General features: G+C 30.1%; 3 protein-coding genes across 5 annotated transcripts; 2 read left to right on the top strand and 1 right to left on the bottom strand.

Moving 5' to 3' along the window:
• The first annotated feature begins 599 nt into the window (after positions 1-599).
• On the top strand, positions 600-2,044 carry LOC130943961 (developmental regulatory protein wetA-like). The gene has a single exon (XM_057872070.1). The coding sequence runs from the start codon at positions 880-882 to the stop codon at positions 1,828-1,830; it is 951 nt and encodes a 316-aa protein (XP_057728053.1). The 5' UTR covers positions 600-879; the 3' UTR covers positions 1,831-2,044.
• Positions 2,045-15,103: 13,059 nt separating this feature from the next.
• LOC130944055 (protein BASIC PENTACYSTEINE4-like) lies at positions 15,104-18,548 on the top strand. 3 transcript variants are annotated; one of them, XM_057872188.1, is made up of 3 exons: positions 15,104-15,209; positions 17,137-17,290; positions 17,380-18,548. In XM_057872188.1, exons 2-3 carry the CDS (start codon positions 17,219-17,221, stop codon positions 18,253-18,255), a joined length of 948 nt encoding a protein of 315 aa, XP_057728171.1. In that variant the 5' UTR covers positions 15,104-15,209; positions 17,137-17,218; the 3' UTR covers positions 18,256-18,548. The 3 variants fall into 3 exon arrangements, with proteins under 3 accessions (XP_057728171.1, XP_057728173.1, XP_057728172.1); XM_057872190.1 differs by lacking the exon at positions 15,104-15,209 and adding an exon at positions 15,312-15,594; XM_057872189.1 differs by lacking the exon at positions 15,104-15,209 and adding an exon at positions 15,664-15,873.
• A 566-nt stretch (positions 18,549-19,114) lies between these two features.
• On the bottom strand, positions 19,115-23,531 carry LOC130943839 (uncharacterized). Its single transcript, XM_057871880.1, has 6 exons — positions 23,067-23,531; positions 21,282-22,639; positions 20,925-21,179; positions 20,535-20,615; positions 19,843-20,214; positions 19,115-19,419 (listed from the first exon to the last, which is right to left on the bottom strand). The coding sequence occupies exons 2-6, from the start codon at positions 22,398-22,400 to the stop codon at positions 19,363-19,365; spliced, it is 1,884 nt and encodes a 627-aa protein (XP_057727863.1). The 5' UTR covers positions 22,401-22,639; positions 23,067-23,531; the 3' UTR covers positions 19,115-19,362.
• Between the last annotated feature and the right edge of the window lie 448 nt (positions 23,532-23,979).

A 23,979-nucleotide genomic window follows, 5' to 3' on the forward strand; every position in this document is an offset into this window, starting at 1 on the left:
TTATTCTTTAATAATATCAAATTTTTACGGTAGATAATTATTTTATTATTTTGTTATTCTTAATCTCATTATTTTATTTTTAAATGAATTTATTTTTTATTAAGAATAAAATTAAAAAATAAATTAAATAATTATTTATCGTAAAAAATTAAAATTATTAAAAAAATTAAAATTTATTAAAAATTAAAATTATTGAAATTATTGAATTTTTTAAACTTTTTAATAAATTTTAATTTTTTTCAATAATTTTAATTTTTTATAATAAATAATTATTTAATTTATTTTTTAATTTTATTTTTAATTAAAAATAAATTTACTTTAAAAAAATAAAATTAAAAAAATAATTAAAAGCTCAATTTTAATATTTATTTAAATAGATGATAATTATTTTACCAACTCAAATTAATATTTCCAAATTCCAATACTATTTTAATAGTTTTTTTAATTGGTATTTCTTACTTGGATAGGCAAAGAAAATTTTGATAGTTGACCAGAATGCACACTAGTCAACCGAAGGAAAAGACGTTTGGGCCTTGAAGTTGAAGCTTCTTGTAATAATTTCCGCACACAAAACACACACCTGATTTCCATCACTCACTCCCACACTGCTCTTCACACTCTTCTCGCCCAAAAAAAAAAAAGAAAAAAAAAATCACTTCCACTTCTTCTTCTTCTTTTTCTTCTTCTCTGTTCTCCTCTGTTCTCTTAACCCGTCAACCTCACTTCAAAGTTCGCCCCCACACACACACAATTATAAATAATTATTAAATAAAAATAAATACGAAAATATACTTTTAATTTTTAATTTTAATTCTTTTTTTTTGCACTTTCTCTGTGCTCTGCGGCGTCGTTTTTTCGGGAGGACACTACACTTGAATTATGGCGGAGAATATTCCGGCGCCGGAGGCTCAGGTCAACGGCGGAGGAACGCTCCCTCCGGCGAACCCCTCCGAGCAACTAATCGCATCGAAGCGCCAGAGAAGGCCAAGTGTCCGATTGGGCGATATCGGAGGAGACCAACACTACGATACGCACCCTCGACGGAGCACCAAGCCATGGCGGATCCCCTTCGACGGCCACCACCAGCACCACCACATCCGCAAGGACAATCCAGGTAAACCCTCCAAAACTCGTCCTTTAACCAATTTGAGCTCCGGTGGCGGCGCCGCAGAGTTCGGCGAAACCCTAGAGGGCGAAGAGCGCGAAGGGAACATCGATAGCGTTGTGATTGGTAGCTGGAAGGTGAAGGATTCCAAGAAACGAGGAGCGAAGAGGGTTAGATCGAACTGGGTTTCGAGAATCGACGACGGCACCAGCGTCGGCGGTGGCGGTGGCTCTGGCGGTGGAGATGGAGAAGGAGAAGATAAGTATAGTGGCGGCGAGGATGTCGACGACGGGTATCGAGATTTCGATGTGGAGAATACAGAGAGCCCTTTGAAGGATCAAAGCCCTTTGAATTCAATGGAGAATCTGGATTTTCAGGGTAATAGGAGGAACATTAGGGTTAGGGTTTCAGAGGGTGCAAGGGAGCACCTTGATGGGGTTGAACTTTCTGGGCCTTCGGACAATAACGGTATTGTTAGGGAAAATAATAATAGGAATGGGAGAGGAAGGTATATTGGTGACGGTAATGGTGAAGATGGTGTTAGAGTTTGGCTCAATGGGTTAGGGTTAGGTAGGTATGCACCTGTGTTTGAAATTCATGAGGTGGATGATGAGGTTCTTCCATTGTTGACTCTTGAGGATCTCAAAGATATGGGGATCAATGCTGTTGGGTCAAGAAGGAAAATGTACTCTGCAATTCAGAAGCTTGGAAAAGGGTTCTCCTGAGTTTTCTTTTTTTTATTATCTTTTCTTTTTAGATTTAATTTCTTTTTGGTTTATATCATGTACCATGAGAGAATTCTCAGCCATTGCAAAAGAAAATTAAGATGCATGTCTGAACTATGAGTTATAGAGTATGTTCTTCCTTCTTACATAACTTATGATTAGGCCCCCTTCACATGTTATTTGTTCAAAGCATGCTTTTCACATGTTCAAAGTATATATGGCTCTGCTAATTTTGTTGAAAAGTGGTTCTGTTTTTTAGCTAAGTCAAGTGATTCTGGGTAATGATTCTAAGGAAGAAAGTACTAGTAATCTTACAGGGGATGTGGGGAAAGATTTTGCACACACGTGATAACAAAAAGGAATTCCAGTTTGATTTCTCCATTCTATCCAAATCTTCTATACTTCTATGTTGGTACTCATTTTGTATTTGTAGATGTGACATTATTTTGAGTCTGGAAGAGCTATACCTGGGGAATCAGTCAAAGACAATTTTGTTTCCTTAGCATAATGATTCAAGGTAATATTCTTTGGTTAATTTAGCTGTATCAACTTTATTATCGACTTTGCAGATTCGAATGTAGTTTGCCATGCTTTTATACCATTATGAATTCCGTCCCCTTTAACTAAGTTAATATTGTTTGTCTGAATTCTTAGTGACTGTTTTTTGATGTTGGATCCTAAGCTATTTTTGTCATTAAGTGTATGGATTTGATATGATACAAGAATAAGTACATTGCAATTGTCTTATCTTTTCCTAAAGGAGTGCATATTCTACTGTTTAGTTAGTGTTATGATGTTGACGTTGTTGCTAGACAGAGATCTTGTCTTAAGCATAAAGTATTCTTATGGTTCTTGTTTTCATAGTTGATAGTGTATTGTTTTGCTAGGGAGAATGAGTTATGTAACCAAATGCTAGTGAGTTACTATAGTTAATGCCTCTTGAAGTTTGAGCCCCCCCTCCCTTTCCCCCTTTTCTCTCTTCTCTGGTTTTTCTGCTTTGTCCATTTTTGGGTTAACAATATTGTGAAGCCATCTTTAGGTGGTGGTTAAATTTGGTAAAAGATTATTAAAGTTGAAGTATGTTCATTAAAAGGGTGGATGTTTGCTAAAGGAATAACATGTTTTCCTAATCATTATGCAAGGAAGAAATGAGGGTTGTACATCCATGACAAAGCATACCCTTGTTTCTTTTTTGTGTCACCAAACATGCCCTTATGATACTTTCTCTCCTACAATGCACGTTGGATTTCTGCTAGTGGGGCCGAGGGAATTTTCTGTGATTAGTTCCATTTTAAGTCCTTATAAGTTTTTAATTAAGTCCCTAATTTCACCAACCAGTATAAATGAAATATTCCATTAATATTTCCTTGCCCCGATTATATCTATCTAACATATATTGATGCAATAGTCCATGTATTTTTATCTACATATCACTCTCATTATTTATTTTTCTTGTCTCTAATTTTATTCTTGATTTTTCTTAAAGTTGGAAACGGGGGATTGTTTGCTTGGTTTATTGGATTGGTTATGAGAGAGATTAAAAAATATTCATAAAATTTCTATCTAATATATATACGTATATTTTGTTGGATGAAAGTAGGGAGTTGGTTGAAAACTTTTAAACTATAATAATTCAATTGAGAAGATTGATTGTTCAATGATTGCATTAAGGGAATGCAAGCACATTGTGGCTAGGTAGATGAAGAATTACATTATGTTGCTCCAATGTTCCTGGAATTTACTCAAGTCAGAAATAAAGAGCGCAAAACTAGACTATCTTTGATATTGTCAAGTATGGTGATTTGTGTCTTCAATCATATTATTCATTTTCCGTGTGTTGATTTTTTTCTTTTTTTTTTGGTAATTAAGAGAAAGTATTGTTTTTATTTCTAACATTTAGTCTAAATACTAATTTTATCTTTAACTGTTGAAACATTTTATTTTTATTTCAAATATTTTATTTCATCCTATTTTAGTCTTTTGATCAAACTTAATTTTTTTCCAAAAATATTATTTTTTCTATATTGTTATCTTTTTTTTATCTCTTATTATCCTGTCTCCTTTACTCTTAAATTACTATAATCACTACTATGATCACTACAATTGCAATTTTTGCTACTATCTAGAAGAAAATCATAATAGAAGAAATGGTGTTTTTGGGGAAAAAAAATTTAATTCTGATCAAAGAATTAAAATAAGACAAAATAAGTCGTTTGGGACAAAAATAAAATGTTTCAAACGTTAGGGATGAAATTAAGACTTAATCTAAATGTTAAGAATTAAAATAGTATTTTACTCTTTTTATAGTATGGGAAAATAATCCACAATCACTATTCTGGTCAATGTATCAACTAATATTGGTAATTCTAATAATGAAATCATTTATCAACATCAATTCAACAGAGTTTTAAGCATAATCAGGTCACAGTTAGTAGAGAATAGAGATGAGGTTTTCAGGCTTAAACATCTTTATCAATTGCAAAAGTTTTGTCTATATGGGTAAAAGAAAGACAGTATTTTCAGTTCCAATAAACACAATAATTGATTAAACGTAAACAAGGGGAAAAAGTGTCTTAGCAAAACAGATGTAATTCAATTTCCTTATAAAGAGGTGCGATTTATCCAACAATAGAGATCATTAACCTTATATATATATATATACACACACAACAATAGAGGTGCAATTTTTCTTATATATAAATGAAACTCAATTCTCACCCCACTTAACAAGTTTTTATTGAAGAATGTTTTATAAAACTAACTGCTTTATTGAAAGTTCATGCCCTATGCATGGCAGTTCCTTAGAGGACATATTTAATGTTAGTTTTGTTGTAAGATTATCTAACATTAAATATGTATTTCTCAAAAAATATATTAGAGATTAAATTTTGATACAATTTTTTGCAGGCATATTTGATATAATTTTTTACAAGCATGATTAAAAAAATAAGATATTATTATCCTTAAAATTTAGTGATTTTTTGTTAAGTATGTATTTTTTTATAAACAACTAATAATACTTTTAAAAAATCACAAAAAAATATATACTTAGAAAAAAATTATTAAATTTTAAGAATAATAATATCTTTTTTTAATTATTCTTGCAAAAAATCACATCAAAATTTAATCTTTAAGACATTTTTTGAAAATATATATTCATTGTTGAATATTATTGCCGCGTTTTTAAATTATTTAAAGACAAATTTTGTCAATAGTAAAATTTGAGTATATTTTTGTCGGCATTTGAATCATTCGAGAGAATTTTTGGTAGTTAACCCTATTCATTATTTGTACCACCTACTTTTTGGTATCTATTAATAAAACACCTATTAAATTTAAATATTTAACTAGCTAATAATAAGTGCCCTAGCGTTAAATGTAGACGGATTTTGTTAGAGGAATAAAAATCCTAAATTTAAAAGTAGAGAAATTAAATGAATAAAGATAACTGGAAAAAAAATTAAAATATCATCAAATAATAGTAAATTAGGAGTAGACTGTACACCCGGAAAAAACTACGAGTACACCCATTTATATTTTAAAAAAGGAAAATATTATTGCTATCTAGATTTTTAGGTGTTAAATGATGTATTATTGCTCCCCCATAAGATGCTATGGTGGTTGATCCATGCATATTTAATATTCTTTTCCAATAAAAACAAAAGATTTTTACTATAATTATTATGAATTTAATTAAATGTTATGTATTGGTGATAGTGTAAAAGAACTCTAATTTACATGTACATATATAATATTGTATATTGAATTAAACGTTGTGTATAATTTTTAATATGAAAAACATATACATAATTAAATACTTGTACATACATAACTTAATAATAATAATAATAATAATAATAATAATAATAATAATAATAATAATAATAATAATAATATATAACATTACATATATACAATTAGAGTGGTATATATATAAGAAGAAGAGTGAAGAAGGACTTACATGTAAGATAAGAGACAGTCAACAAGCCAAGGATACCTGCCAGCCATTAAACCTAAAATGGGTTCACTCATTTTTTCTATATATATTCTTTGATATAAAAGATAAAAGAAAAATGTTAATTTAGTAATAAAAAAAAAAACTAGAAACAACATAAACGGGCTCAAATTAAAGGTGGATATGGCTAGGCAAGTCATCCTTGGCTAATAAACATGACTCTTCATCTACATACAAGACCCCTTCTCTTCCTTTCAATTGATGAACTCTTTCTTAGGAACAAAGCCCCTTTTTATAGCCACCATCATATACTTGAATATAATGTGACACATAAAATGAAAAGAGTACAATATCGGTATATGTTGTGATATATTCCTTATTATAATAATAAATTAATGTTTTTCAATTAGGCATGTCAGATATTATTTATGTTGTTAATTAACGTTTCACAATATCAATCGTTGATAGTAATTATTAATTGAGTGACTGAAAGATAAATACGATTAATTTTTAATATTTGATTGAAAAATCTTTCAATGACGAATTTAGAAAATGACTTATCTTTTAAAGATTAATTTGACTATTAACTTTATTATTATTATATGTCAACTATATATATTGGCATCATCCATATGTAAATTCTCTTTGCTTGATTTTCTGAGTGTCAACACTAAATAGCCAGAGAAAGAGATTACTACTTTTTAAGAATATGTTCTGAAATATAGGATGGACCATTATTGTATTCATATATAAATCTCATTTTATATATTCAATTTATTGATTATTAAAAAATATATATATATGCTAGGTGTTGCCATTATAAGCAATCATAGCCATTTGAAAATGGCAAAGTCAACTGCTTCAGTTCCTTCAAGAGTTTTTCATGTTGATGAACCAACTTGCACTGAATCTGTTCGCTTTGACATTCAACCTTTAATTTCTTCAATTTATTTTTTTCATATATGAAATCAATGTCTTCTCTACTTGATTGTTAAGTTTTGTCTTGTAATTCATTTTCACTTTCTGAAATTTTTTATTTTTTTTACCGAAGATATAGAAACTTGAACCCACAACATCATAGATGAGTATGAGGAAATTACGCCATTTGAACTATAACTCGTTGGCAATTATTTTGCATCTTGATAAAAAGACACGGATTAATTTAATTTTTATAACTATTATAAAAAGAAATTTGTACACATATTTAATTATGAATTTCTACGTAATTCTTTAACGAATATATAAGAAGAAAGAATTAACTTTTATTCCTTTAATTAATATTAGTTAATTTTTAATTGTAAAATCTCTCATTTTTTAAAAAATTTAAAATTTATAACTTATAATTTATAATTTAGGATTGAGGATTTAAGATTTAAATTTTATAATTTAAAATAAAAAAGATAATTTAAAAAAAATAACTGATATTAACTAAAAAAATTGTTAAAAAAATTTGACTTCCTAATTGATTTTTTCTTTAATATCCAAAAAAAATTAATAAAGTATTGATGGCCCGGAAGATTTAATGAAATTTAATGTGCATAAAAAAGTATTCGATGGTGTACTTGTTCACAACCAATGTAACTCTTTATTCTTTGACTATTAATTATACAATTTTTAATAAAATAGATATAAAAAAGTCAATTAAAAATTTAAAATAGACGAGTTGCCTCAAAATTGTGGTCACTCACAAATTTTTCAACTGTTGGGATTGCAAAGAACCAAGCTCTGAATATGAGTTACATGCATTATTCCAAGCTTCACTCTTAAGAGAGTATACACGAGGTATCAAACCAGTGTAAATTTCGAAATTGATATTTTTTTTTGAATAATCACTTCAATATTTATTATTATGTTAGTTCTTAAACCCACAAACTATAAAATATTTTTTTGTGAATTCAGAAAGGTTAACTAACTAATAAACAAAGATTACGGATTAAAATGATTACTTAGTCAATAAAAAATCTACTAGTCAACTAATGTAATTGCTTCAAGTGCATAAGGTTGTACAAAAATCATTATGTTATCAGTCAAAAAAAAATTTTTTTCCCCATAGTGAGTATAATTTTACTTGCCAAAGTTAATTAAATGCTTGATGTAAGTTTAAACCCACTACACAAGTAATTTACGAAGTACGGATATATTTTTGAATGGAAAAGTTTAGAGGCCAGCAATTTTATTATATTTTGGCCAGCATGTAACCAGCAGAGAAAGATGAGTCATTGGATGAAATCTCACACCAATCTCACACCATTAAATCATCATTGATGGCTAGTTGATAGCTCCCAATCACAAATGTTGTTGGCCCCCTAGCATTGCTCTTTTTGAATTGTTGTGTTTGCGTGTTGGACACATTTCAGATATGACACTTATTGATATTTATCCGACACGCATATTTTTTGTATCCAATTATGTCTTAATAAAAAATAAAAAATTCTTTTTCGAACACGTTTGAACACATCTAAATACTATCACGTATAGCGTGTCCAGCCTTATTCTTAAAATAAATTTAGAAATACTATATATTATTAATTATTAAAATAAAAAATATTTTAAATAATTAAAAAATACATTAAAAATCAATTTATATTTTAATATTAATAAAATATCAAAATATTATTATAATTTATCAAAAATTATTTATATTTTATATATGTGTCATATTTCTGTGTCTTGTAAAAATTTTAAATTTATGTATTCACGTATCATGTATCATATCGTGTCCAATATCCATGTCAGTGTCTGTGCATCATAGTAGATAACTAGTCCAAACATCAGTCCCTAACATAGTCTCTGTTTAATCACAGGTAAAGGTTTGTAAATAAAATATTATTTTTTAAGAATTTAATTTTAATAATTGTCCATGTAAAGTAATTTTATATATACATCTAATTATGTAATAACACATTAATAAAAATAACTATCTTTTACATTGACCATTTGAATGGTTATCCAAAAAAATAAATATAATTGTACGACAGTATAAAATGTTTTACACAGTCAGTACATCAAAATTAAATATTTTTTTAATTGCTAAAAATATAATGGGATTATCGTTTGTCAGGCTAACATAGTGTCTTCATTTTGTAGTCTTCTTTATTATCAGGGTGTCCAAAGTGCTATAAATGTTTTAAATGGGAAGAATTTTGTTTCAAAATTGCTAGGTTTTTATCTTTACCATTGTGCCTGGTCTCTAGTTTATGTGCGTTATATTTATTATAAATTATTGCCTGAAATAAGTGTTTGTAATTTTGTATAGTGTCTTTTTTTTTTCAAGAATTTAACTACTGATAATGGTTAACATTTTGAAACTACCTCCGAATTTAGTATTGTCTATTTAGTTTTTTCTTATACTGATATTAAAATTTAATCAATATGATGTAAAAAAAAATATAGTTAAAAAGGTACAAATTACTATAATTTATCAACTATTTTTTAAAAAAATCTCATGTGGAAAATTGTGACTCACTGCATTAAAAAAAATTACATTAAAATTGTGGCATTTTCAAGTCATTATTTTTTAAATTAGTGAATAAAATAGCGACGATTATAAACCGCTATAAATTTCAATTGTGGTGTAGTGATTAGGATTTAGAATGAATAGCAAGAGATACTAATAAAATTCTGCCAAGAACTTAAATATGACCCTAATAGATTTTTTCATAACTAAACATAATACGTGTACTACAAAAAATAATAGTTCGCTAATTATTATTAGCTTTTGCCTTTTGGAGGTTTTATATTATTAAAATAATATTTTGTGGTCTAAAATAATAACAGTTCGCTAATTAATTTCTAGTTTAATCTCATATCTTGATGACAATAAATCCTTAATGGACACATTAGAAAAAGTTAAATATATGTATATATTCAAATAATTAATTTATTCATCTATTCAAATAAATATTAAAATTTGAATCTTGTCTTATATATATTTATTGATTAATAATAAATTTTTAAAAAAATTCAGATTTACAGCAAAAGAACTTTAAAAATTTAGGGTTTAAGTAAGGTTTAGGATTTAAGATTTCGGGTATCCATATCATCTTCATCCAACTTTTTGAATTTCCCATGAGTTTGAAGCAAATTATTTTTGCTACTTTTGGTTTTCTTCCAATTCCACATTTCCTGGAATCAACATTTTCTGGGACTCACATGATGATTTGATTTCATTTCCATACAAGGCATCTTTGATTAGTCACCGTACTTGATCATCGAAGCTGAGACCAAAACAATAAAAAAAAAAGGTGACGATGATATCAACCTGCACCAGAAGAAAAAGTTGGAACAAAAAACGTTGGATGTTGATACGAAGAAAAAGTTGGACTATTAAAAACGCCATAAATTCATAAAAAAACCGTTGCAAATTCCCAGGTTTTTTTTTTGTAGTGATAAGAAGATCTAATTATGGTATAAAATTATTGCTGATTTTAATTATTCGTATATATATATGAGCAATGCTAGGGGCCAGCAATTTTTGTGATTGTTAGCCATTAACTAGCCATCAATGATGATTTGATGGTGTGAGATTGGTGTGAGATTTCATCCAATGGCTTACCTTTCTCTGCTGGTTACATGCTGGCCAAAATTCAATAAAACTGCTGGCCCTAGACTTTTCCTATATATATTGTCTCTTGTAATTATGTTATGGATTTGTGTCTACGCTATTCTTGTACAAATGTTTAGTATAATACAAAAAAAAAAACAAGAATATATATACTAATAATAATATTAACAATAATAACTTGCAAAAATTATTTGAGAAAAAATCTTGGTCGCTAGCCATTTTATTTTATATTGATCCAGTAGTCTGATATTTTAAGTACAACAACCCAACAACATAATATTTTAGTCAATATTTTTAAGTATTATTAACTAATCCTAATTAAAAACAATAAATTCTACTAACCTTTTAATATTATCCAAATTACTTTTTTCTAAAAGCCAATAATTTATTATGATTTAACCCTCTAATTAATTATTAATTGGAAAAAAAGTTACAACAGAAAGGAATAATTTTTAAAAAATAAGAGGAGATGGTGCAAATTATATTCAACAAAAAGTTTCCATAAAAAATCATTTAATTTACCCAATGAAATTAAGATCATTTATACTAGCTAGATGCATCTCTAAACCTAGCTACTATATACAAATTAAACCCTAGATAATAATTGTTTATTATCTAATAATAAGAAGAGTGAAGAAGGTCTTGCATGTAAGATAAGAGACAGTCAAGCAGCCAAAGATACCTGCCAGCCACTGAACCAAAACAAGGGACTCTAAATCTCTCTTAGAATAATGGTTATAGCTAGGCAAGTCATCCTTGGCTATTAGACATGACTCTTCATCTACATATAACACCCCTTCTCTTCCCTTTCTCAATTCTCTTTTGCTTTACATTTCAATCATCCAACCCTCTATTTATACCCCATCATCATATCTACACATGCATACAAATTATAATCTTGTCACTTCAAATAAAAAGAGCATCATATTTTGGTATATGTTATAATATATTCTCTTTATTGTATATTAATATAAGAGAAATATTAAATGATTAACACTTTTTATTAATATTAGTCAATATTTTAGGTCAATAGTTTATTTTTATACTATTAGAATTTAGGATTTAGAGTAGTATTTAGAATTAGTTAAATGTTGATTAAAAATAATAAATTTTAAGTTAAAGTATATTTTTTATTTTTGAAATTTATTAAAAAATTTAAAAATTTTAAATTTTATTTTGTTTTAATTTTATTAAAAAAATTTTTATTTATATCAAATATACCATTAACAGCTATTTTTAAAAATTTTATAACCAATTAAATAAAAACTTTACAAGGACAATTTTTAATATAGGTTAGTCAGATACAAATTTCTGTCATTGATTTTTAATTGTCAAACATTATTACTGGATTAATTTTAAGTTTCTTGAAAATTTATTTCTTTAGAATATATTTAATGCAAACTGAAAATTTTTAAAACAAAATTTATGAATATATTTTTTAAATTTTTAACAAAATTTTAAAAAATATATATTTGATCATAAATTTTATTGGTCACATACCATTTCTCTTAATATTATTATAGGGTGACAATTATTGGCCACATGCATGTGCATATTAATTCTCTTTTTCCAACTGCAAAATGCAAGCTAGCTTGACTTGGATTGTTTTAAGAATATGTTCTCATGATAACTAGGATGGACCATTTATTGGATGATAATCTCATATATATATATATATATAGTTGCTTTTCCATGCAATTTAATTTAGGGTTTTATTTAGAAAATAAATGAATGGAAAGTCAACTGGATGGGGAAATGCAAGCAAGAGAAGTGAATCATGTTGAGATGATGAACCAACTTGCAATGAATGAACATGTTCGTTTTGACATTCTCTAATCTCTACCCATCTCCTTGCATGCAATAAATCATGTATAAAAATGAATATATATGTTAGTATTGCAAGTGTGAGGAGTGTTGAAGTTAGTCCCACATCAAAAAAAGCAAGGATGAGTGAGGAGTTTATAAGATGAGAGATTCATTAACTTGATACCTTAAGGCTTTGAGTTGGATGTGGTGTCTTCTCATCTTATGTTCTCTCACTTGATTTCTATCCGAAGTCTCTCAACAATATAATATCTAAAAAACTAAAGTTTTGAAATAACTACAAATTTTTTTTGGCAGCAGTAAGAAATTTAGATAATATAAATGAAGTTTTAAATTTAAATTTAGAAAAAAAAAAAACAAGTTGATGAGTCGTGGAATATATCTTGTGATAATATGTTATGAAACATATAATAATGCCTTGAGTTAGAACTTTGATGTTCACATCAATGAGACTCTCTTTATTCCATACATTATTGATTATATTAATTTTTAATAAAATAAATTAACTAAAAAAGACCAAAAAAAAAAGAAGTCAATCAATATAGTGGAGTTGACTAAAAATATAATTGTGGTCACTCACAAGCATTTTTCAACTGTTGGGATTGCAAAAGCATCACCTCCAAGAGCTTGCATTATTCCAATTAAGCTTCACTCTTAAGAAACTATACAAACATGGATCAAACTACTCTTCACCTACATTTTCACTTTGGATATCCTCATTTCTAGCCATCTCACTCGTAAATAAAAAATTAATTTTTTTCTATGATTTATTTAATAATTACTAGATAAATTTAATTATATTATTATAATTAACACTAATTATTTATTTAATCTGAGTTTTAAAAACTTAATTATTCTATTATAATAAAAAAAAATTTGTAAATTATTACAATAATTTTTTAAAAAATCTTAATTTATAATCTTTAACTTTTTTTTTAAACCATTCAATTTATTATTCAGTTCTTATTAAAAAGAAAATTAAAAAATCTAAAAATAGTATGTCTGTCAAAGAACTTGAACGATCCACATATCTTGTTTATTTTTTTATGACCCAACATATATATGTCAAAGGTAAATATAGTACCATGGCCGTAATAATTAGGATAACATATGCTAGAACTACTTCAATATGATTTTTTGTGCCAAATTAAACAAAAGAATAATACAAAGAATTCAAATTCGTAACAATTATATATGGATTTAATTTATGTTTATTTTCATCTTTTGATTTTTCTTTTCTATAACTTATTAATAAATTGAGTGGTTTAACAAAAGGTCAAAAATTGTAAATTGGGACTTATTTAAAAAATTTTATAATTTGTAAAAATAATTTTACTATACTTGTGTAATTTGATTTTCCAAACTCAAGTTAAATAGATATGGTTAGTGTTAATCACAATGACACGAATGAATTTTTCTAATAACCATTTAACATGTTATAAAAATAACTAATTCTTTATTTATGAGAAAGTTGGCTAAGAATCACTTATATATATATATTGACAGAGACAGATATAATAGGAAACAATCTTTGTTTTATTTCTATTTATCGTTGCAAATCCTAATTTCCGCGTTTTAAAAGACGCTAATTGTTAAACTGCTGATAAAACTATTTTGTAGCAATTTAAAAATGCCACAATTCCCACAATAAATCGCTGCTGTTCGGTACCTTCCTTGTAGTATGTCTTTGATTAGTCTTTCATCATGTATTATATATGTATGTATATCAACTTATAGTAGTAGAAATTTATAAACATTATTTTTAAAATAATACGGTTAAGTAATTTGCTTATGTTTTACGTTTACGGATACCCTAACAATCAACATATACAATATATACTATTGCATTTTGGCATTGTTATATTGAATCAATTTTTTTTTTTTCTCTTTATGTATTTAATTAATGAGCTAATGTGTTTAAATCTTAACTATTAATTAGCTTATGAACGAAGTTTAATTTCCTTATCCGATCCATTCAAAATTAGTGATGAAGTCAGTCAAGTCACATAAGAGTCTTAAACTTATGGAAAATTATTTAATTTTTTTAGTGAGTGGGTCGAATATTCAAGAGTGATCATGAGAAAATTAAAAAAAAAAAATACTGAATTAATAAATTTAACTTATTTTGACAATCCTAAACAATTGTATTACAAGTGCCTAGGAACAGATGTATGCATATTCTTGTAGGGACAAGTGTCCCCACTAGTAATTTTAACATATATATATATATATATATATATATATATATATATATATATATATCTTAAAATTGTATTTGTATGCCCTCATATTAAAATAAAAATTATCTTATTAAATATTGTATAAAAAATATTTTATTAAATGACTTTAGTTATGTCATATCCTAAAGACATTTTAAAAGTATAATAATAAAATTTTTAAATTTTTTATTCAACTTTAATATTTATATTACCAGTAAACTATAAATGTATTTTGACGGTTAGTTCTCAAACATAAATTAAATAAAAATAAATTAAATTAGTTAAAATAATAAAATATTTTATATTTTTATTTATTTATTTAACTTCTTTGTAGTTGTTATTATTATTTAAAATCAAACTTGGTCTTTTTTTTATAAAATGATTGAATAATTATTAGATAATCTATAAAATATATAACAAAAATATAAGAGATTTGGCACATTTTTTTGTCTAAAATATCATTCATCACATATAATTCATAAAAGAATGTGTTTCGCTATTTTAAAAACTCAAATAAAAAATGTATTGGTTAAAATTAAAATAAAATACTTTTATATTTATTAGATCAGTTTCCAAAAGAAAATAAGGAATGAAAAAAATATCTTTAATAAAAAAAAAAGAAGAAAAGAAGAAGAAGTAGCAAGACAGAAAGCGGTTTGAGAGTTGAGAAGAGAGTAGAGTTGAAACGACAATGTATTTGGGCGAGAAAGATGTCGTTGTCGTTGCGTAGGGTAACAAACATAAAACGCCAATAACACCTTTCTCTTTCTCTCACCATTCTCCGATTCACACTTCCATTACCTCTCTACCTGTGACTGTGAGTCTCTCTCTCTTCTCTCTCTCTCTCTCTCTCTCTCTCCCTATCGCTAAATGCATTTCCCCAATTTTCTTCTTCTCTTTTTCCGTAATTTATAAACCCTTCTCACCTTTCTAGGTCTAATTTTTCTGTTTAATATTTTCCCCCTTTTTTTACATTTTAATTTTTACTTGCTACTTTGGACTCGTTATTGTTACTTGTTTTGCTACTTACAATGTCACATTCGTTCTGAATCCAAACGAATCAACTTCAAAATTTCACTCTTTCATGGTTTCTTTTACCTTGCACTTGAATTCAGTTCCCACTTCCCACATTGCAAAATTGAACAATTGGGAACAACAATTTTTGGAGTAAAAAAGAAAAGGAAGAATTTAATGTGGTAGTGGTTGTTATACTGGTGTTAATTTAAGTGTGCCATTTCACTGTTTCAGCTGGAAGAGGGTTTAATACACTACTACTTTGATGCTATCATGTTGAGATAGCATATTAGATTTCCATGTTTGTATGATTAAAGAAGAGCAAAAAAGTTGGAACTTTTTTTATTCTCATAGTTTTGTTATGTGAACACGGTGATGAAAGATTATTACTTTATTGCAGAGCTAAAGCATAGATAGCTTCCTCAAATCTTCATCAGCATTTGTTTTAAGTTGCTTTGGAGTCTTAGGTATACTTTGATTAGAGAGTTAAAGTTCTCTGTTTATGGAGGAAGTGGAGATTAATTTATGAATGAAATATGAAAGGGAATCTATAAAATCTGAGTTGTAGAAAAGTGTAGCATGTAGTCAATGCTTTGAAGTGTTCTCTGATTTGTGTATAGAAGTTGTTTAGAACTTTGCATTTCTGTTCTTGTCATGACAGGGCTACATCATATCGTATGGATGTGATTGACAAAGTTTTTGGTTGTTGAACACTAATAGTTTACGCTTTTACTTTTCGTTATTTCCATCAGTAAGCTGCTCTCGCTTGTTTAATATGCAATTTACATATCAAAGGATATCTCCCCTCTTGCAGCTTCTATTGAAAAGGGGAAGTTACTTTCTCACTTAGTGTAGTTATAGCAGCATTGATGAAATTTCATATAAGGCTGTCTTCCTTGCCTTTAGATTGACTTTAGTTAGACTGTTACTAATTCCTTCTTATTTCCTATTCAAATTTTCTTGCTCTTTATCTGGTTTCATCCTTGCCGTATTGTGTTTTTTTATATACTTTGCTTTCATTTGGTCTGGTGCTCCTTTGCTCCAATTCTTACAAAGATTTAGTTGTTGTTAGTTGCAGCTTTTGTACTCACTGGTTCTTGGATTATGAATTCACTGTTGTTCTGGTGTTGGTGATGGCTCTAATACTGAATAGTATACGATTCCCAGATTGTTTGTCAGTTTTATTATTCTTTCAAATAGATGGGTCAAAAGCATTTCACACAATGCAGCAATTGTATTGCATTGTAAGAAACATGTTTTAAATTCAGGGGAACCTCTGCGATTGCAATACTATCATGTTCTTCCATTGGTGTCCCATGTAAAATCACGTATCTAAGATGCCTTATTGTTGGTCATGAAACAATCTGATGCTTGGGTTTTATATCAAATGCACCCACATCATCCTTTGAAGTTACTCGTGTCAAGTCACTGGTGGTGCCCTTGTTTTTGCTTTCATCGGGATTATAGTATGATAAATCATAGGGTTGGCCTTGTTCAATATTGGTCATATCACTTTTAATGAATTGTATTTGAGTGATGTTTGGAGTTATTTCATTCTGTTTCAAGACAAGGAATTTGTTCTAGTTGTACAGGTTTGCCAATAGGTTCCACTTGTTTGTACTATCAAAAGATCCTCTTATTGGATATGTTGAGCTTCTTTCTTTCTTGCGTATGTATGTGCGCAGGTGTTGCTGTTGGCATTCTCATTATTTACAAAATGTGTTTTTCAGTTGGGAATTGTTGATCAACTAAATCTGGAAACTGCACTGCTTGATATCAACTTCTGCACATGTGGCTCAATCCTCTGCATGCATGATGGATGATGGCCACAAACATGGAAACAGTAGGCATACAATAGACTACTACAGAGGAGCGAATTCCCCGGTAAACAATGCATATATGTAGAATGCGTCGTTGTTTCTATCTTTCTTCGCTTGATTTAATTGATTAGATTTTTTATTTGAAATGGGCAGTGGAGTATGGCTTCACAGCATCAAGTAACGGAACCAAATGCACTAGTTATGAATAAGAAAATTAGGTCCATTATGGCCGAAAGGCGTGCAATTCTAGAATTGGAAGCTGCTATATCTGAAAAGAATGAAGCCTTGGCTGCTAGAGATGAGGCCCTGCGTCAGAGGGATGAAGCAATTGCTCAGAGGGATAATGCCATAAGGGAACGCGATAATGCCCTTGCTGCACTTCAAAATCGGGAAGATGCTATCAACTTCTCATTGGGCAATGGAGTTCAACGCGGTTCAAAACGAATGCACCATCCTGCTAACTATCTAGATAACATGACAGATGCCACATACAACACAAAGGATGTGCCGATCACTGATGCCTTCCCGGTGACAATCATACCTTCTGATGCTATCAAATCACATCAGGCTAAGAAAACTAAGGAGAACAAGACAATCTCTCCTAAGGCATCAAAGACTCCTAGTAAAGGAAAGAAAATGGGTGAGGATTTAAATCAAAGGGCATCTTCCGAAGGGACGAAGTTCAAATCAGAATGGGATAGGCAAGATGTTGGCTTGAATTTGGTTACCTTCGATGAAACTTACATGCCCGTCCCGGTTTGCACATGCACAGGAGTACCACGGCAGTGCTACAAATGGGGTAATGGTGGATGGCAGTCATCTTGTTGTACCACCACTTTGTCAGTATATCCGCTACCGCAGCTTCCTAACAAGCGCCATGCACGTATAGGAGGGAGAAAGATGAGCGGCAGTGTCTTCACACGATTACTAAGTAGGTTTGCAGCACAAGGACATGATTTATCTGTACCATTGGATCTTAAGGACTACTGGGCCAGACATGGAACAAATCGCTACATTACTATCAAGTAGCTAGCGAACATTCATTAGGAATGTGTCCCAATTTGGCCTCTCATTAAAAATATCCCTTGATAAGAAGCATTATATGCTTGAATTTTGTGAAAGAAGGGATATTTTGTCTCCTAAAATTTTGTTCCATAGCCTTCTATCCTTTCAGATGGGATAGCTGTAAAGTACTGTCTATGTAGATGTGGATTTTTAGGTGATCAAGACCAAGGGGTTACTTTTCTAACCTGTTTATGAGACCCCTTTTCTATGAAATGCTGCTGGGAAAGTCTACCTTAAGACACTTTTGGCCTTTTAAATATTTATTGGCACTTTTATGTCATTGCTTATATTTTGCAATTATCATAATCTCTTGAGATTGGAAAAGGTTTTACAATAATTTTAATGTATTATTTCTTACTACTAACAGGACCACCGTTCAATGGAAAACTAACAAATTTGTAGAGCAATAAACATCAACACTTTTTTAGCCATACATTCTCATAATGGAATGAACTTTGAATCAATTCTCAGTTAGTAAGATAATAGGGAAATAGATTTTAGAAACTAAAAAAGGATATCTATGCAATTTCAATAATCAAAATTCATTGATATTGCTAAATAAAATTAAATAAATCATTTGAAACTATATTCTTAATTCTCTTTCCAAAATTTCCCATGTATTCACTTTCTAAGCCACGTTGGTCCTGTAACTGATAAAACATTTATTGGAACTTCAAGAATCATTGACTACTATATTATTAGTTTCCTACTCTAATACTATTGTTTGTTTTATTATATGTAGCCTCAAATTCACGTCTTAGAGATAGAATAAAATATAACAATCATAAGTCAAATGAGTTAGTTTTGCATTAAGACCCCAAAAAAAAAAAAAAAATAGATGTCCCTAGTTACACTTTACAAGGAATAATGCGTCTGCATCGGACTAAATTAGTCAAACCGATATTTATTTTGAAATTGAGAGAATGAAGTATGGGTAGTAACTAGAAATAATTTACATTTTCCAAAGTTAAATGAGGGCAATTGGCCCCAATAATCAAAGAAGAAATGAATTGAAAATGTACAATATTTACAACTATATACACAATAAGCATAGAGAGATAAACTGCCACTTCAGCTACTGATGTCAAAGTACTTGGGATTAGAAGGGAAATGATACTCCACATGCAACTGCAACATTTTTTGAACCATCATAACATTTTCATGATTACCAAAGAATGATTTACACATGCCATGAAAACATGGATATACAAATTTTGCATGAAAAAGCTATGTTATCAATATATAAGAGTTAGAACTTAGAAATGCCAGGACATTTGGTGATCACAATTCAAATAAGTATGAATTTCAGTAATTCTATTGACTTATATGAACTGCTATCACCAAATATTGATGGTGTGTCTAATTGACCATATAACAAAAGTATTGCATTAATGTTATTAAGCTTTTTGAGTTAACTTGTAAATCAAGTAAACTCAAGTCGAGTTTCCGAGTTGAGTTTTACACTTCAAGTATACTGAAAAACTCTGTAAACTCTCAATTTTGATAACCTCAATTAATCCCATGCATGAATGCAGTAATTAATCTTAATACCTTGCCCTCATCAGAATCCGAATGGCGCTGAGGAAACACTACTCGCATATCGTCGTACAAGTAGAAACGCCTTTCGGTGTATTCGCTATCAACAATGTTTCGCACTTCTGCAGAGAGCGAGTCAGATTTGCACTTATGAATTGACCTAGAACGTTTCTTCGGGAAGGGGCATAAGAAGCGGAGGTGGAGAGCATAAAGCAAAATGCCAGTGTTAACTGAGTTCTCATTCGCCTTCGAAGAACAACGTAGAAATTTGTCTTCATTTCCAAGGCATGTGCTTGAACTGAACTTAACTCCATTGCAAGCATCTGTTTCGCTTTCGTTCCCGGTGATAGACATCGACGTTAAAGTAATCTTTTGCCGCAAGAACGTCTAGGTATGAATACAAGCAAAGAACATTAATACTGGAAATAATTCAGATCTTAAAACATACATATTTGAAGGGAAATCAATAACAAGATGCATATAGTTTATCATTTTCATCTCTGTTTTCATTATAGTTAGGTTCCATGTTCTTGAAAACTTATAGAACACTATATGAATTGGATTCCTTTCATTAATTTTTTAATGTAGCCTTCAATGTTTTAATCAAACATCAAATCAAGCAAGAGAGATGAATTATATGACATTCAATTGGATGGCTTCATAGGAACAGAAATTCGAATACGAAAAAATATTCATCCAATCTTTACCTTGGTACCAGCTGGCATGTCGCTCAAATCATAATTGCACAAGAATGTGTGAATAGGCGTCTTCTCCGGATTGCTGAGGAGCTGCAATTAGGTAGAACTATTTAGAATACAGCCAACACAGAACATAATGAGAAGCTACCAACAAGAAAGCTGGCCGCAAAATCCATGTTAAAAACAAAGCTGCAAACTATTGAAGATGTGTAACATTTATCCAAAATTAGAGGCAACATCGGACATATCATGTTAGCTTGTTGTCTTGGTAACAGAACAAAAAACACTAGATGAATAATGGAATGTGCAAGGCATAGCTATTTTCTTTCTTATAAATTTATGATTAGGAAAATGATGATCTCATCTTAACAATTTTAAAACTCTTCGTTAGAAACTTACGATTTGAATACGTCCTTTAATAGGTATACGTATACGGCTGCTCTTTTCGGATCGTGATTCATCCATGCTAAGGGTTCTCTGGAATTTGGTAACTCTGGATTTGCATGATAATAAATTTCCTGAAAGATTGATTGATGAATAATAAAGTAAGTACTTATCCCCATCCACACTAGTTACTGCAAATGGGAGTTTTTGTGATCGAGGCGAGAAATTTCCGCCAGTTACATTCAACACAGCAAGAAAGCCTTCAATTTTCTGCAATTAGAAGAGTAAAATAAGAGTAAGGCCACTCAAACATTTCCAAATTCATTAGGAAAATTAAGGTGGAAAGAGAGCCAATATGCGAATCGGGCCAACCTGAGTAACTTTCCCAGATAGTAGCCGACCGGATAATAGTGATTCCTCGAATGAACCGACCAGCGACCTTCTAAGTGGCAACCGATTCACTGTTCCACTGAAATTGGTAGAAGGCCGAGTCCAACACTCTTGCATATCGATGACATTTTCAGGTATAAACAAGCCAGACTTTTCAACATCCTTAATAGACCCATTGTTATCATCTAACATAGTGTCAACATCTTTGAATTCTCCGAATTTTTCATTTTCAGAAGAATTTTTACCAAGAGGGGACAAAGGAAAAGGAGGCGAAAACTTCCTTGGTGTTATAAACAATGGTGCTGTTTGAGGCCTTGTTTTAGTTTTCTGTTCAGAGTCATGAAGTGCTGCAGATGATCTAATATGCTTATTCGACCATGGCTCGTGATGTTCACAGTGTGAATGCTCATAACTAGATAAAACTCGGTTTACACTAGAACCAACAAAGGATGAATTCTTTAATTCCTGATAACAAGAGGCAGACCATATCATGGACTGAATATCGGTGTAGTTTCCGACATGAAACTTCTTATGCTCTTGGAACATAAGAGCACTACAACTATCGTGATCACTATTCGAACTACCTTGACAAATACCTTCAACAATGTCCAGGGATTCACCTTTGCAATGATCTGCAAGAAGCAAGCCATTCAAAGGGGACAATAATTGCTTTCTGACTTTCGACTCGGATGGTTCAGCTGCGCCATTGGTAACATTAAACACCGCAGATGAATATGCATTTCCACCAAAATCATTAACATGAGGAGTTAATGTCATTATTTGGAAACCTACAGTCCTAGAAGCCGGTGTCTGAATCATTTGACCAGCATTGACAATAGGGTTAATCTTCAACTTAGGAATGTTCGATTTCCCATCTTTACACATACTCGAAATATGAGATTCTTTCGACAACTCTACAACACTTTTTCTGTCCGGATTAGGCATATCAATCTGCAATCGGTTATTCATGTCTTCGCCAGCCAACATGTTCAACTCATAGTTGCTTATGCTGGCGATCCTAGGCGCAGTTTGCACGAATGTGCCTAGCGATGCTGCCACCTCCTCAGCAATGCAGCCTGAAGTCACTTGCGGCAACCCCATATCTCTATACAATTCTTTCGAATTATCAAACAGGAATTTCTTTCTCTGTGTCAATATCTTTCAACATCATCACCGTCTTTCAAGTGCACTAATAAATCAGCATTCGTTAATTCAAGTTTCAAATGTACTCCAAAAACCTCGTAGCACAGCTCTAAGTAACTCAATTCCACTCAAATGAAATGAAAGCATGTGTTATTGATTGGATTTCACAGCAACTTCATATACAGCATTATCACACTCTGCAGAAATAACAAATAATCTATCAATAAATGATAACTTCCTGCTCAAAATCGATAAATTAGCACAACAATACTTCAATTATAAAAAAAAATTGCAAAATTCAATAGTTACTACTTAGTTCTGAGCTTATCATGTTCATATTTCTCACTCATTTTCCACAAGTACTGAATTGCTCAAGTTGAATAACATAAATTGATCTCTAGGTAGAACCAGAATGAACAAGAATTCAGAAAACCCTTTTCACAACCTAAATAAAAATAAAACATGAAAACATGGTGTTGTTATTGATTCTCTCTTAAAACCCCACAACAAAACCAATATCTAAACCCCCCCCCCCCCCTTTTTGTTTTTCCCAATTCCAATGGTTTCTCCAATCCAATAATCCATACTCAAAAGGGTCCTGGTATACAATGAAAAAACACGCACCAGACATGTGATGATTCAAAGAACATCGGACAGAAACAAATCCCAAATGATCATGAAATGTTGAATAAAAAAAATCTCGTCTTGGTTGCAAATTCAGCATCAGAACCAATCAAAGTTTCAAACTTTGCAAACCCCAGAAGACAAAGAACTAGTATCAGTGCTTAAAATTGCATCATCATCATCATAGAGGAATTCTCTTCATTTTCTTCTTTCTTTCTTTCTTCTTCTTCTTCTACTTTGTGGCCCCTTGGAAATGGAATTGGAATTGAAAGTGTGAGGTAAAAACGGGGTTATGGTTATGGCTATGGTGGTGGTGAAATGGATGTGCATTGATGGATAAATCATGATTTCCAAAATTCAATAATTAGGGTCAAAAAAGAAAAGAAGGGGTTGGGGGGTGTTCCTAATTCCTATAAGGGAACAAGATTGTGGGGCATGGCTTAGCCAAAATTTTCTGGCTCTCTGTCTTTGGAAGTTGCAACCAAAAACCGAAAGCCACTACTTGCATTACGGATACCACAAAAAACTGAAATACACAAACCCTCTTTTCTATTTTTTTTTCTTTTTCTTTTTAAGCTAACGTGTGATTTTTAATGTTTTAATTCATGTTAAAGGATTTAATTTTGATATATTGACGGTGTAAAATATTTTACACCGTTGTGTAATTATAATTATTTTTTTAGATGATTATTCATGCGATCAATATAAAAGGTAGTCACAAAAAAATGTAAAAGGTAGAAACTTAAATGCAGTTGACTTCATGTGAAGTTGATAGTTGAGGGCCGATAGATGAAAATTTAGTCAAATAAATTAAATCATTTAATGGAATAAATTAATTATAGTTGATAAATAAAATATCAAAATATTATTATAATTTATTTAAAAATTATACTTTATTTATATTGTTGGAATA

This window comes from Arachis stenosperma, chromosome 8 (assembly GCF_014773155.1).
Source record: "Arachis stenosperma cultivar V10309 chromosome 8, arast.V10309.gnm1.PFL2, whole genome shotgun sequence".
Lineage (NCBI taxonomy): Eukaryota > Viridiplantae > Streptophyta > Magnoliopsida > Fabales > Fabaceae > Arachis > Arachis stenosperma.